General features: G+C 36.0%; 1 protein-coding gene across 1 annotated transcript in view; it reads right to left on the bottom strand.

Moving 5' to 3' along the window:
• Positions 1–14667, bottom strand: part of DPYD (dihydropyrimidine dehydrogenase) — a 1113082-nt gene that overhangs the window by 823627 nt on the left and 274788 nt on the right. The window contains exon 4 of the mRNA XM_036769110.1: positions 2399–2486. Within this exon, the coding sequence (XP_036625005.1) occupies positions 2399–2486 (88 nt within the window). The remainder of the gene's footprint in view (positions 1–2398; positions 2487–14667) is intronic.

The raw sequence follows: 14667 nt of genomic DNA, 5'->3' as shown, positions 1-14667 counted from the left end.
ACAGTTCAAGTGACATCCTTTTCTCAAAGAGGCCCAAGGCTCATTGAGCCTGGCGATTCAATTACCCTCTCAACCTAGAAAGAACCCCCCTCCCGAGTTGAGGTCCACTGGCAGAGCAATATGGAACAGCCTACATTGTACACAGCCTGTAAATATCTAAAAAGCCGCAGGCTTTTAAGAACAAGAATCCTTGACCTTTTATGATTGCTACAGTAGTTTTTCAACAAAACATACTACTTTCAATAGACTCCCTTAAATACCTGACAAAAGAATATATTTGCAATATGTCCATGTCTAAATTTCCTGTATTTATAAGGAAACCTGTTTAAATGAATAACCAAGTAGAGAGTTACAATTGAGATAGTGAGAAAATGTGGACAAGATTAATGGAAAAAAAATTTAAGCTACACTAAAATAAAAATGAGACTGAATATATTTGGACATTTCAAAAACTTCAAAGAGTGACCACTTCTCTCTTTCTGTTTCTTGTGCAATCCCTTACATGAAGAAGATAATAAATTCAGAACTAAAAAGGATCTCAGAAGAGGTCTTAGTTACATAGACATGGGAACCAGCGGCCTTGAGGCCACATGTGGCCTTCTGGGTCCTTGGTCACAGCCTTTTGACTGAGTCCACGTTTTACAGAACAAATCCTTTTATTAAAGAGATTTGTTCTATGAAGTTTAGGTTCAGTCAAAGGGCTGCCCTTGAGGACCTAGAGGGCCACGTATGGCCTTGAGGCAGCAGGTTCCCCACTCCCAGGTTAGTACCTTTCTTACACAGGTGAGAAAACTGAGGCTTAAGGCAATAAACAGACTTGCCCAGGACCACATCAATAGCACCATATGTAGTCTTTGAGGCTTGATCCCCTGAACCCAGAACCAATGATCATTGCATTCTCACATACATGCTGTTTCTCTAAAGATTCCATTTTTGTAGCATAACTAGTATACTGTTTGATATGAAACTGAATAGTAATTCAAGAGTTAATCTAGTTTCTTCTTCATATATTTTCAAGGAAATACTGAATCACCACAACAGAGAGAGAAATCTTCTCTCACTTATCAATTAATATTTGACAACTGTAAAGTAGCTTGGTGTTAAGGGCATAGCAATATTTATAATTTCAGGTAAAACACTGAATTCAACCTCTGACCACTTTTCTTCAAACATTTTCTGGCAACTTCACAACTTAAAAAAATTTGCCTAATTTTGGTCTCTAGCCAGTGTTTTCACTTTCTTACATTGCGATAATTGATTAATTTGATGAAGTATACAGAACACGCCTGCAAAATGACATTTCCAGCAAACATGCATAAATGGTTACATTATTTTAAGATTGTACAGTTGAATACATTCCTTATTTTTATCTTTTATTCTTAGCACAGTGCCAGGCACAGAGTAGGGACGTAATAATCGTGTGTTGATGGACTGATCTTTTCTTCTGTTGTATTTCTAAATGATTTATTTTAAATAAATGTTTTAATATTTAAGTGTCTATTAAAAGAAGACTTAGCAGACCTTCATTGGTATTTAAAATTTCTACAAATGGGAGGTAAGCCCTCTGTTTTTCTTCTGTTATGAAAAGATAAGTCACAGTCAAGGACTCTTCTAGTTACAGTAATGGAAAAGATGAACAGAATTCAATGCTCAATCAAACAAATCTATCATTAATTGAGGGAATCACTAAAGACTCCACACTATACTAAGAGCTGAAGGCTGAGAACTCATTTCTGAAAAGGGGAAAGAGAACAAATGTTTATGAAGTGACTACTATGTACCAGGCATCGTGCTAAGTGTTGTGCAAATATTCTCTCATTTGATCCTTACAATAAGCTAGAGAGGTAGGTGTTAGGTCAAATTCCTTTCATTCTTTTCACTTCCAAAAACATTTTTATTTTAAAGTATTGCTACAACGTGTTCTACAAATATTTCATCACTGATATATGTGCCCTGAAACAATTCAACTGAATTTCAACAAGAAAACTTTTCACTATTTTGAGGAGCTATTCCTTTGATACAATACGCCAAGATTACATCTGAATAAAAAATTTAAAACAAAGTTATATATTTTAAACTGTTATTGGTAAACACTAAATTATCTTCAATCATTCAATCACCTACTGCTATAGTTGAACCATGAAATGAATGTTATTTTAAAAATATATTTTTAAATTGCTTCTTTTTTTGTTAACTATGATGACTAATTCACACAATAAGTGCCCTATTTTGGTACTAATGACTTCATAACTAGCAAAAGCCTAATTATTAAACCAATCTTCATTTTTCAAATACCTATTGAAATTTTATTTTGCTATTTAAACAAGAGAAGCGCCACATTTTAATCACAGTTCATCAAATTATCAACTTTCACTTGCCAGGGTAAGTCTGATTCTACCTTGTTTGCAATACTGGTGATGAATGATTTGATGTCTAGATTAGTTGGACAGCTCTTCTGACAGGGGGCATCTGCACATTTCAAGCATCTAGGGAAAAAAGTAATTGAGTTAAGGAGACATGCAGTGGCAAAAAACAAAATCTTTTTCAACACAAAAGTGACAAGACCAGATTTACTTTTCTGCACTTACCTTCACCCTTTCAAATTAAATCTATAATATGAGTCAATATATACACACACCTTTGGGGCATGTTCTGTAGCAATGAAACATATCTATTAGCATCCTTATTTATAGCTGTCTGTCTATATCCATACACTTAAATAACAGTATTTCCATCTTCTTGTGTTCTTCCCATCTATTACACCTAGGTGGAACACAGCTGTTTATGATGGGCATCTCACTTAAGCATTATTATTTTAATCCTACTTGCTCTTCAAGTAGTGCTTAGAGACTCAAACAGCTAATTTTGGTAAAGTCACTAGGGTTGATATTGTCATTCAAGTTTACAAAGGTATTTTCTCCCATATATGATTTGTAACTTCTAATTTTGTCACCTCTCCCTTTCTTTTAGCCCCATATGACATCTTTAAACCATGGGCTCCAGTCATGTGAATGTTTTAAAATGATTACTATTTCAGGTATCTTAAAAACCACTAGGTAGAATCCTATGAAGCAATGTCACTACCCCATTGGTTACAAGATCTGAATTCTTCCATAATTTCACTCGGAATTATATGTCTTCCTCAATAAAAGTGACTAGCCTATCTTCTGTACAAAGATTCATGAAAACAATGATCATCTCCTAGCCTTTCTTTTGTGATTAGTATATTTTGGTCCACTGTGTGAATCAAGTTTTTCATACCTAATTAACATCTTGTTTTTACATCTGATATCTCTTCTCTGGCTTGTGCCCCTAGCCTTCTCTCTAAATTAAATTTTACACAATGAAAACCAAAGGCCTTTCATAATCAATTGTCCTCATTGAAATGTAGTCATTAAACTTCTCCCCTATTATTTCTCCAAATGCCATTGTTTGATTTGCATCTATTATTGGGTTGAATTCATACATCCCTATAGCTGTAGCCCTTTGCAGAAAAAAATATATTACTGACTTTAAAAAAAGAGTTTTACTAAAGTACATCCTGCAGCATACCTTGTGACAAGAAAATGATTTTACTGAGTTCCCCATTGACGTTATACACAGTGTACCATATCTTATAGTTTCTATAATGTGAATAAAGACTGAGCATTAACATTTGTGGGAAAGGAATTTCTCTTATCCAGGTGCTCAGGGAAAATCAGGCATCAGCTGAAAAGTTAGAGTGATTAATGTCCTAGTTACACTCAAGTGTTTCCCTATTTACTTCAAAGCCATTTTCACAGAGTTTTACAAATGTCTGCCACCCTGTAAGATTTTTTCCCTATAGGAAAGAACAAAAGGTATACTTTTTTGCCTTTTTTTGAACTCATTATATCTGATGTATTCACAAATTTCTTATTCTGGTCTTTTCTAGCACCCAAGTGACAATTTTAAAAAATGAAGTTGTATGATAGGCCAATGCAGATGAGACAAATTAATACATAGTACAATTCTGTTCTTTCTATAGAGAAACCTTAAATTTAACATCAAATGAAGGATCCACTTGGCAGAACTGACAATGCAAGGATTCCTAGTTGTAGTTGTTAGGCACCTTTACCAAATAATTCTCTTTTTATTATTGAGCTGGTTCACAAATAACAGCTGTTGGAAATGTCAGATGTTAATGAGGCAGGGCCATGCAAACCTGCATTGTAGCATTCTTTTTTTCCCCCTTTGGTGCCATGAATATGCCAGAAGAGGCAGACTCTTATAATAATACCATCTTGCAATTCTCTACGCACTCAGCGGACTCAAGTGCATCAGGCTGCCATTAGTCCCACTTATCACTCTGACAGCTCAGTAATTACACTGCTGCTCTAGCCAGGTAGTCCTAATAAAATACCAACCACTGCCCCGGAATGCATACTGGCGAGATGTTTTATTAAACTTTGGGGGTTGATCATCAAGTGACATTAGTGTTGACCTATTTTTCTATTTGACAATAAATTATCCTTTGACCATGCCATAATAGATATTACAGAGTGCATCTACTGTACCAAGGCAGAAAGGTACTGCATTACAATGAGGTAGGCAAGTGGTGTAAATAAAATTGGAGAAAGGTGTGCCAGAATGTGATTACCTAAATTGCTTTAAATGATTGATACTAGGAAAAACCCCAGACACGATACTTAGAGGAATATGCCAACAATTATTGTAAACCACTGTTCTACATCAATTTTCCCTTATAGGCTGCGTTGTATCGCACTCGTTTTGCCTTCATTCATATAAATTTCCCCTTTCTTTTTTCAAAGTTCTTCTGTTATCATGCATTTTATTTAAAAAAAAACACTGAGAGATAAAAATTAATATGACACCTCTCTAGTGAAGTTTTAATCCCCAAACAATTATACCTAATAAATTTACATTAAAAGGAGTACATTATCTTTTAGAAATTGAGTATATGAAGATTTGTTTTTTTAAGCAGCAATAATTTTGTTCAGCTGGGCATTAACTAGAGAACATAATGTATATCATTGGGAAAAAAAGGAATAGCTAAAAGGTGAAAGACCTTCTCTTCCTTAGTAATAAAATATAAAGCATGAAAAAATATGACAACTTCAGTACCTTTTTGTTTAAGAAAAAGGGAACCATTAAAGAAACATTTACTTAGTATATACTCCTTTAGAAGAAAAGAGATGTTTCCCTTCCACAAATTTCAGGGTGACTGAGCAAATCTATCACATTGTGATAATTTGCTTTAAATTATAAGTAATGAAGATAGTGAGATCTCATTCTTTACATGTCATGAACAGAAATGCTGAAAGGATTTTTTAAAATTAATTATTAAACTACCACAATGCTTAAATTTTTTGAACGTAGTTTGTTTTATGATCGTGCTACTCCACAAACTAAAATCTCTGAATTTCAATCTGAATAAAAAGAATAATATTCTTGTTCTTTAATTCTCAAATGATTTATAAATGTAGCTTCCTTTATTTGTCTATATTTCATTTCCCTCAAGCAAGTCAGCATGGACTCAGAGACCCTGGCATAGAAAGAAATTAGCCTGGTCTAAAAGAAATCATATGGTAGCCAACTAGGGCATTAAAAATAAAAATAACTCTCCTTGACATCTAGCACAAGTTCTGTGCTTTAGTATATTGATGCTCAGGGCTATAATTTGCTAAAGCTGATAGACATATTTCAGGCACCTCAGTTCCCCCCTCAGGGGCATATATGTGTGTGTATATATATGTGTGTGTGTGTGTGTGCGTGTGTGTGTATGTAAACATGCATATACACATATACATATATACACATACATATATATCCTTCAAAATACTACATCCAGTAAAATAATCTAAGCAAATTAACTAATTTCTCACAAATCTATTTTAGGGAAGACTCAAATTCTACAGAACCACTATATAAAATAACAGTAATTTGTTCACTATGGAAAATATGAGTTTCAGACTTTTTTAAAAAAACTGACGATAATGATACACAACATTTGTACAATGCATTTAACTTTTCAAAGTCCTTTTTGTACCTATTGCTGTAATCTTAACCTTACAACAACCTTGCCAAGTAGGTATGGACAAGAATTATGTAAACCCTTTTTATGTATAGGAAAAAGAGGGTAGGTGTTTGATTGTTATGGTCTGACCTCAAGGAGTACGATGTGATCAATCTATGAGAGGATAGCAGCTAGGCAAGTTGCATAACTTCTCTGGGACTGTTTCCTTGTCTGTAAAATAGGACTTTGGTTGCATAGCTTCTAGGAACCCTTCCAGTTCTAAATCTATTTTCCTATAATCTATGATCCTGTAATAGGTCACATTTCATTTTCTCTGTGGTCTATAATCATCGAATTTGTCTCTAACACAACCACACTTGCTGTTCACCCATTACAGCTCAATATTCTCCCTGTGAATTCTCCCACTCCTGTGCAAGGTCCCAACCTTCCCCCTTTGGCATCTAGCACTGGCACCACATGGTAGCTATAACCTCACCCCAAACTACACATCTACAGTAGCAACTGATTAAATGACACAGGGCAAACACGCCCCACCCCCATACTCACCAGATGAAAAGATAAAAATAAGATTATTACTGATAGGATTATTTTAATATTTCACAGACACTGAACTAGAGCATAGAGGTGCTACAGGAAGTCTAAAGAGCTAAAGGGTTTGGACTAAACATGGATCTCCTTAATGTCAATATGGAGGGATGCTACTATTATATTTCTATAACCTAAATCAAGATCCTACTCCAATTATAGCCAAGATTTGTTATATGAAAAACAAAGACTTGGTCTCTAATCACAATATACTTCCCTCTGCTTATACTATAGCATATATTTTAGCTCTGGCCATTCTCCCAAGTCAAACAGGAATCAATATGTTGTTCACTTCTTGATCTCCAGCTGTCCAAAAACAATTCAGTTTTGATTATTTATGTGCTGCTGTACTTTCTATTTACATTGCTGCAGTCATTATTTATACTGTTTTGCTGGTTAGTCTTGTTTTACTTTACATCAGTTCAAATAAGGATTTTTTCCACAAAGTTCTCTTTGTTGATTCATACTTCATCATATATCATAATCCTTATTAATACAAAATGATGACATTTCTTACATTATAATATTACATTATATTCTGGGCCATATTTTGTTTAGTATTTCCTCAGTTGTTAGGCATCCAGCTCTTTGCTACCACAAAAATTGTTGCTAAGTAATTTGGTGTATCTAGGACCTTTTTAAATTTTTCTTTCAACTCTTTCAGGTATATTCTTAGCAGTAGAATTTCTTGGTCAAAAGATTTTAATTACTTAGCATAAATCCAAATTGTTTTCCAGAATAGCTGGACAAACTCATGTATTACCAACAACTCATGTGCTTTCTGTCTTTCTACAACGCCTCAAAAATAAACTATTTTTATTTTTTTCTCTTCCTTGCCAATTTGCTATTTGAGAAATAAAACCTCATGTTTGTTTTAGTTTACATTTCTCTTTTATAAGGTATTTGGCAGACTCTTTCACATGGTTGTTAAATAGTTTTCAATTCTTCTTTTGAAACCAGTTACTTTTTACATCATTGGGCCATATCTATTCATATCATAACTTGGAGAGTATCTTGTATCTATGAAAGAATGACTTTTTGTCCCATGTGTTCATATTAGCTGTCCATATACCTTGGATATCAAACCCTTATCAAAAAAATTTGAAACCATTATTATTTGGCCTCCAGGCAAAGCATTCTATTCATATACTTCTTACACTAATTTGGAAGACATTTCTAAAACTCAATGATAAATGCAGCTAACGTTTTCAACTGAACATATAGCTCACAGCAACAAAACTGTGGTGTAATAATAAACAAAACCGTATTTTTCAATGATGTGAATCAAAGTATTTTGTATATTTGGTTTGTCTGATTTGATTTAGTTGTGATATGATCTGATAGTTTTAAGAAGTTAGATTTTAAAATTGAGATTTATGCTGTCATTCATCTGGAAAAAGAAGTTTTGGTTTTTTTTTTTAAAACTATTATTTATTTATTTAATATTTTTAGTTTTCAGCATTGATTTCCACCAGGGTATGACAAATTTTCCCCCCATTCCTACCCTCCCCCACTCCAAGATGGCATATATTCTGCTTGCACCTTTCCCCAGTCAGCCCTCCCTTCTGTCCCCCTACTGCCCCCATCCCCTTTTCCCTTATTTTCTTGTAGGGCAAGATAGATTTCTATGCCCCATTGACTGTATATCTTATTTCCCACTTGCATGCAAAACCAAATTCTTTTTTTAACATCTGCTTTTAAAACTCTGAGTTCCAAATTCTCTCCCCTCTTCCCTCCCCACCCACCCTCCCTAAGAAGGCAAGCAATACAACGTAGGATACATATGTATCATTATGCAAGACCCTTCTACAATACTGATGTTGTGAAAGACTATATTTTGCTTCTTCCTATCCCATCCCCCTTTCTTCAATTTTTTCCCTTGACCCTGCCCATTTTTGAAAGTGTTTGCTTTTGATTACCTGCTCCCCCTATCTGCCCTCCCTTCTATCATCCCCCCTTTTTATCTCCTTCCTCCTTCTTTCCTGTGGGATAAGATACCCAATTGAGTGTGTATGTTATTCCCTCCTCAGGGCAAATCCAAAGAGAGCAAGATTCACTCACTCCCCCTCACCTGCCCCTCTTCCCTTCCAACAGAACTGTTTTTTTCTTGCCATTTTTATGCGAGATGATTTACCCCATTCTATCTCTCTCTTTCTCTCTCTCTCAATATATTTCCTCTCTCACCCCTTAATTCGATTTTATTTTTATATATATCATCCCTTCATATTCAACTCACCCTGTGCCCTCTGTCTATATATACGTGTGTGTGTATGTGTGTGTATCTATGTATGTATATTCCCTTCAGCTACCCTAACACTGAGGTCTCATGAATTATACACATCATCTTTCCATGCAGGAATATAAACAAACAGTTCCACTTTAGTAAGTTCCTTATGATTTTTCTTTCTTGTTTACCTTTTCATGCTTCTCTTGATTCTTGTATTTGAAAGTCAAATTTTCTATTCAGCTCTGGTCTTTTCACTGAGAAAGCTTGAAAGTACTCTATTTTATTGAAAATCCATATTTTGCCTTGGAACATGATACTCAGTTATGCTGGGTAGGTGATTCTTGGTTTTAATCCTAGCTCCATTGACTTCTGGAAAATCATATTCCAAGCCCCTCAATTCCTTAATGTAGAAGCTGCTAGATCTTGTATTATCCTGATTGGGTTTCCACAATACTCAAATTGTTTCTTTCTGGCTGTTTGCAGTATTTTCTCCTTGATCTAGGAGCTCTGGAATTTGGCAACAATATTCCTAGGAGTTTTGTTTTTGGGATATTTTTCAGGAGGTGATCAGGTATTCTTTCAATTTCTATTTTACCCTCTGGCTTTAGAATATCAGGGCAGTTCCTCTTGATAATTTCTTGAAAGATGATAGCTAGGCTTTTTTTGATCATGACTTTCAGGTAGTCCAATAATTTTTAAATTCCCTCTCCTGGATCTATTCTCCAGGTCAGTGGTTTTTCCAGTGAGATATTTCATATTGTCTTCCATTTGCTCATTCTTTTGGTTCTGTTTTATAATATCTTGATTTCTCATAAAATCACTAGCTTCCACTTGTTCCAATCTAACTTTTAAGGTAGTATTTTCTTCAGTGTGTCTTTTGGACCTCCTTTTCCATTTGGCTAATTCTGCCTGCATTCTTCTCCACATTGGCTTTTTGGAGCTCTTTTGCCATTTGAGTTAGTCTATTTTTAAGGTGTTATTTTTTTCAGTATTTTTGGGTCTCCTTTAGCAAGTCATTGATTTGTTTTTCATGGTTTTCCCACATCATTGTCATCTCTCTTCCCAATTTTTCCTCTACTTCTCTAACTTGCTTTTCCAAATCCTTTTTGAGCTCTTCCATGGCCTGAGACTAGTTCATGTTTTTCTTGGAGGCTTTTGATGTAGGCTCTTTGACTTTGTTGACTTCTTCTGGCTGTATGCTTTGGTCTTCTTTGTCACCAAAGAAAGATTCCAAAGTCTGAGTTTGAATCTGAGTCTGTTTTCTCTGACTGTTCATGTTCCCAGCCAACTACTTGACCCTTGAGCTTTTTGTCAGGGTATGACTACTTGTAGATTAGAGGGTACTTTGTCCAAAGCTTGAGGGGCTGTGCTGTTGTTTTCAAGCAAGCTCTGCCACACCAGCACTCCTCCTCCCCCAAGAACCGCCAACCTGGATTACGACTCAGATCTAAGCAGGCTCTGCACTCCTGCTCTGATCCACCACTTAATTTCTCCCACCAGGTGGGGCTTGGGCCATAATCAACTGCTGCTGTAGCTCTGTAAGCAACCTCAGAACTGCACCACCTCCGCAGCCCCCGGGGAGATGGCCTACTGGAATTCTTTTCATTCAATACCTGCAGTTTTTTCCCCACTAACCTTCTCTGTTGTCTTTGGTGTTTGTGGGTTGAAAAGTCTGGTAACTGCCACAGCTCAACGATTCAGGCCACTAAGGCCTGTTCCACCTGGCTCCTGTTCTGGTTGGTCTGTGCTCAGCCCACGCTGGCCTCTGTTCTGCTCCCAGCTCTGTGCAGAACATTCAGGCTGTCCTGGGCTGGAGCCCTGCTTCCCTCTGCTATTTCGTGGGTTCTGCAGTTCTACAATTTGTTCAAAGCCATTTTTATAGGTGTTTGGAGGGTCCTGGGTGAGAGCTTTATGCAAGTCCCTGCTTTCCAGCTGCCATCTTGGCTCCCCCCCCCTCCTCATTTTTGTTTTTTTTAAAAGAAACAGCAGGGGCTAGACATAGTAACATCATATGCCTTAGTAAAATTTTAAAAGCTTACATTTCTATAATACTTTCTGGTTTGCAAAGTTCTAATAGATTCATAATGATAAATTTAATCTTATGACTCTTGTAAAGAGAAAACCAACCTCCTTTTTTGCCAATGTAAAGCCAAAGTAGTTTCTACATTTCTTTCTCACCAGATTTTTGTATTTTGGGGAGAAAACAATTTGGTAAGGTGACATGTATGTAATGGGTAGTTAGGTAGTGCAGCGGATAAAATGCTGGGCCTGGAAACTGGAGGATTTATCTTCCTGACTTCAATTCTGACCTCAGACACTAATTAGCTATGTGACTTGGGCAAGTCACTTAACTCTGTTTGCCTCAGTTCTTCATCTGTAAAATGAGCTGGAGAAGGAAATGGCAAACCACTCTAGTATCTTTACCAAGAAAACCTTAAATGGAGTCATGAAGAGTTGGACACGGATGAAATGACTGAGCAACATTGATTAAAAAAAAACACAAATATGCATGTATATATTTAGGGTACCTAGACTCATCTTTGAATTGTCCAAAGCAACTGGCATCATATGGCATGAGAATGAAATACAGGGGCAACTCCAGCTATGATATGTCTGCAGCTGGAGAGAATAATTAGAACTGAAGTTCTCATTCTGGGTTCCATAAATTTATCTAAAATTAATTTACTATGAAATATATATTTAATTATTAATTGGTATTAATCATATAGGTATAACTATATTTTGATATAATTAATTCCTATATAAGTCTATGTATTTTATCTAAGGCATCTAAAAGTACTATTCTGAAAAGGGGCCCATAGGCTTTACCAGACTACCTAATGAGTCTATGACACAAAAAAGTCTATGAATCACTGGCTTTCTCTATAATAAGAAAACAGTGTTGGCGTGGCATTTAATTCCTTCTTATCACAATTCAACTTTTGTCTTATTCCAGTAATTATTAGATAGCCTTGAACATCATATTTAGGTGTATAATGTGTTACAGTAGAATAACAAAAGCTCTGGTGTCAGAGGACCTGGGTTCCAGTCCCATCAAGATTCATGACCTCAAGGATGACCATGAACATACCTGAATGGTTCAGAATTCCAAAGTATGAAAAACTCTCTAGGTGGAAGGCAGAGGAAGTATAACATTTATTTAGAATCTAGAGGAGAACATCCCAACACCAATAACCCCAATTTGATATAGCAGTAATTATATTCCAAAAACCAGGAAGCCCACTTCAATGTAGCAACAAGAAAATTATAATACAGTGTTATAGCAAGGAACCAAATGATCCTGTAACCTTCCCCCCTACTAGGGCTTTCCTGTAAACAATCACTCAGGAATCCTACCTCTCTGCTCAGCACTCTGCCTATGCTGGCTCTCTCAATGTCTGCTCTTCAGCGCCCTCTTAATCTCTGCTGCCTCAATGTCCTCTCAGTTCTGTTGCTCTCAGTTCTGTCCCTCTTCAATTCTGGTTCTCTCACATTCTGGGCTCTCTTTATATACAGTCCTAGCTGGTGTCTGACTGGCTAGAACTCAGGTCTCTGATTGGTGAAATTCATTATTGACCAGAATTCAGTGCACATACCATTGGCTCTGGTCTTAGCAATTCCCCTTAGGCCCCTGGGGGCTTCACACCCAAACTGACTTAGTACCTAGTATGTAGAGGCTTTAGGCCTACTTACAAAGATATAATCAAGTTTTCCCACCTAGCACCAGCTGAGGCCTATTGAATGGGTGGGGAAGATCTTTAATCACATAAATACCACACATCTCTGATGACTTACTACCTGTGAGACCTTGGACAAGTCACATAATATCCCTTTTCAACTTTACATCTTTAATTCTAAGACAACATGCCCATATTTGCAGCAGAATTCTTTCATATTATATCAAATATTTTTACTGCATTCCAGTGAGGTTATAGGAATTGTGCAAGATAAAAACAATATTTCTGATTTATAATTCAACTGTAGACTACTTCAACTTGAAAAACCTTCATTCTATGCTGTTTTGCCAGATACAGATTATCTACATCTTTTTAAATAGAAAACACTGAGATGGGACTATGGCGCCACATTCAGTGACCTGTGAAAGACCATGGAGAATAGGATTAAAATGGGACAAATGTTGTCCTCATTACCCAAAAACATAAAATAAAAAGAGTGGCATCTATTTAGTGTACACCAATGAGTCTGACTTCAATTACTAGAAAAAAATCTTTCATATATCATTAAAAGGATGGTTGATCAATAACTTGAAAGTGAAGAAGTCCTTACAAAGAGGCGGCTTGGCTTCATTAAAAACAAGTCACCACAGACTAATTATTTTCTTTAGTAACAGAGTCACCAAACTGGTAGATTAGAAGAATACTATAATAGTGAATCATTGGGCAAAGTCCCCTGCCACAAGGATAGCATTATAATTATAAATAAGATGGAGAAATGTAGTAAGATAATATTACACATTCTTGGTTTGAGAACTGTTTGAATGAGAATTGTCTACAGAAAAGAAATCATTAATGGTTCAAGATTACCTCAGAAGTGGTCTCAACACAAATAAACTTGGAAGGTGTACTTGGCCCTCTCCTATTCAGCATGTTTATGATTTGTGTCGAGTAAGGGATTGTAACTTATTAAATGTGCAGATAACGCAATGCATAATGAAAGTACCATATAACAGAATCAAGATCCAAAAAAAGGCGTCTACAGACAAAAACATTAGTCTGAATCTGATAAAGTAAAATTGAATGGAGATAAGTCAGGGCAAAACTAGTAGGAATAACTGGAAGTTCCAAAGAACCAGATTTTGGATGGATGTAAGGAAAATTTTCTTGAATATTACAAGTAAATTAAATTAAAAATGGAAGCAGTTGTTTTAAGAGTTGATGAGTTCCTGAGAAATCAGACCTGATGCTGAAGAGAGAAGTAGGAAGGGTGTGGTCATTCTTCCTTCCCCTCACTGGCCATTAAAGGCTGCCTCTGGGCATGGCAGAAGAAGACATAATCTCTTCCAGGAAGCTCAAGAAGAGATTTCTGAGAGGCAGTGGCTAATGGAACCACAACCACAGGGCAACTATGAGTGACCTATCTGTAGGAATTTTTGAATCCCAGCTTACTAGGTGACAGCCACAATGGGGGTGACTGTGGAGATTTTCCTAAATAATATCGTTTCTCATCCCCAACCTTCTAAATAGGATAGGGTGCAATTTCAAGGGTAAGGGGATCTCAGAAGCTAGCCATAGGTTCATGGATTCTTAACTTGGGGGCTGTGAATTTGGTTTGGTTTTGTTGGGCTTGTTTAAAAATATATTATGGTATCTATTGTTCTCCTATGCATTTTATTTTATGCCTTTAAGATCATTCTTCTGAGATGGGCTCTATAGGCTTCACCAGACTGCCAAAGTATTCTATAACACCAAAAAATGTTAAGAGCTTCTATTCTAGTGAGAGATATATTTACTAACCATCACTAGGGTTAGGGTTTAAATCCTCCTCAGACACTTAATAGTTGTATGACCCTGGATAAGTCACAAATTCTCTGAGCTGCCTTTCTTCATCTGGAAAATGAGGAGTTTATATTAGATTGTATCTAAGTTGCCTTCTTGCTCTAAATATGTAATCTTACTTATTATATAAAACTTCTGTGTGTGTGTGTGTGTGTGTATGCACATTCTCTTCCTTCAAGGACCTTAAAAATCTCAGTTAGTGAAACAAAGCAAATTCTCTCTCTCTCTCTCCCCATATATATATATATATATATATATATATATATATATAGATAGATAGATAGATAGATAGACGCACTCACATGTGCAACAATATCACTCTT

Source organism: Trichosurus vulpecula, chromosome 7 (genome assembly GCF_011100635.1).
Source record: "Trichosurus vulpecula isolate mTriVul1 chromosome 7, mTriVul1.pri, whole genome shotgun sequence".
NCBI lineage: Eukaryota > Metazoa > Chordata > Mammalia > Diprotodontia > Phalangeridae > Trichosurus > Trichosurus vulpecula.
This window is presented reverse-complemented; position numbering and strand designations above follow the sequence as displayed.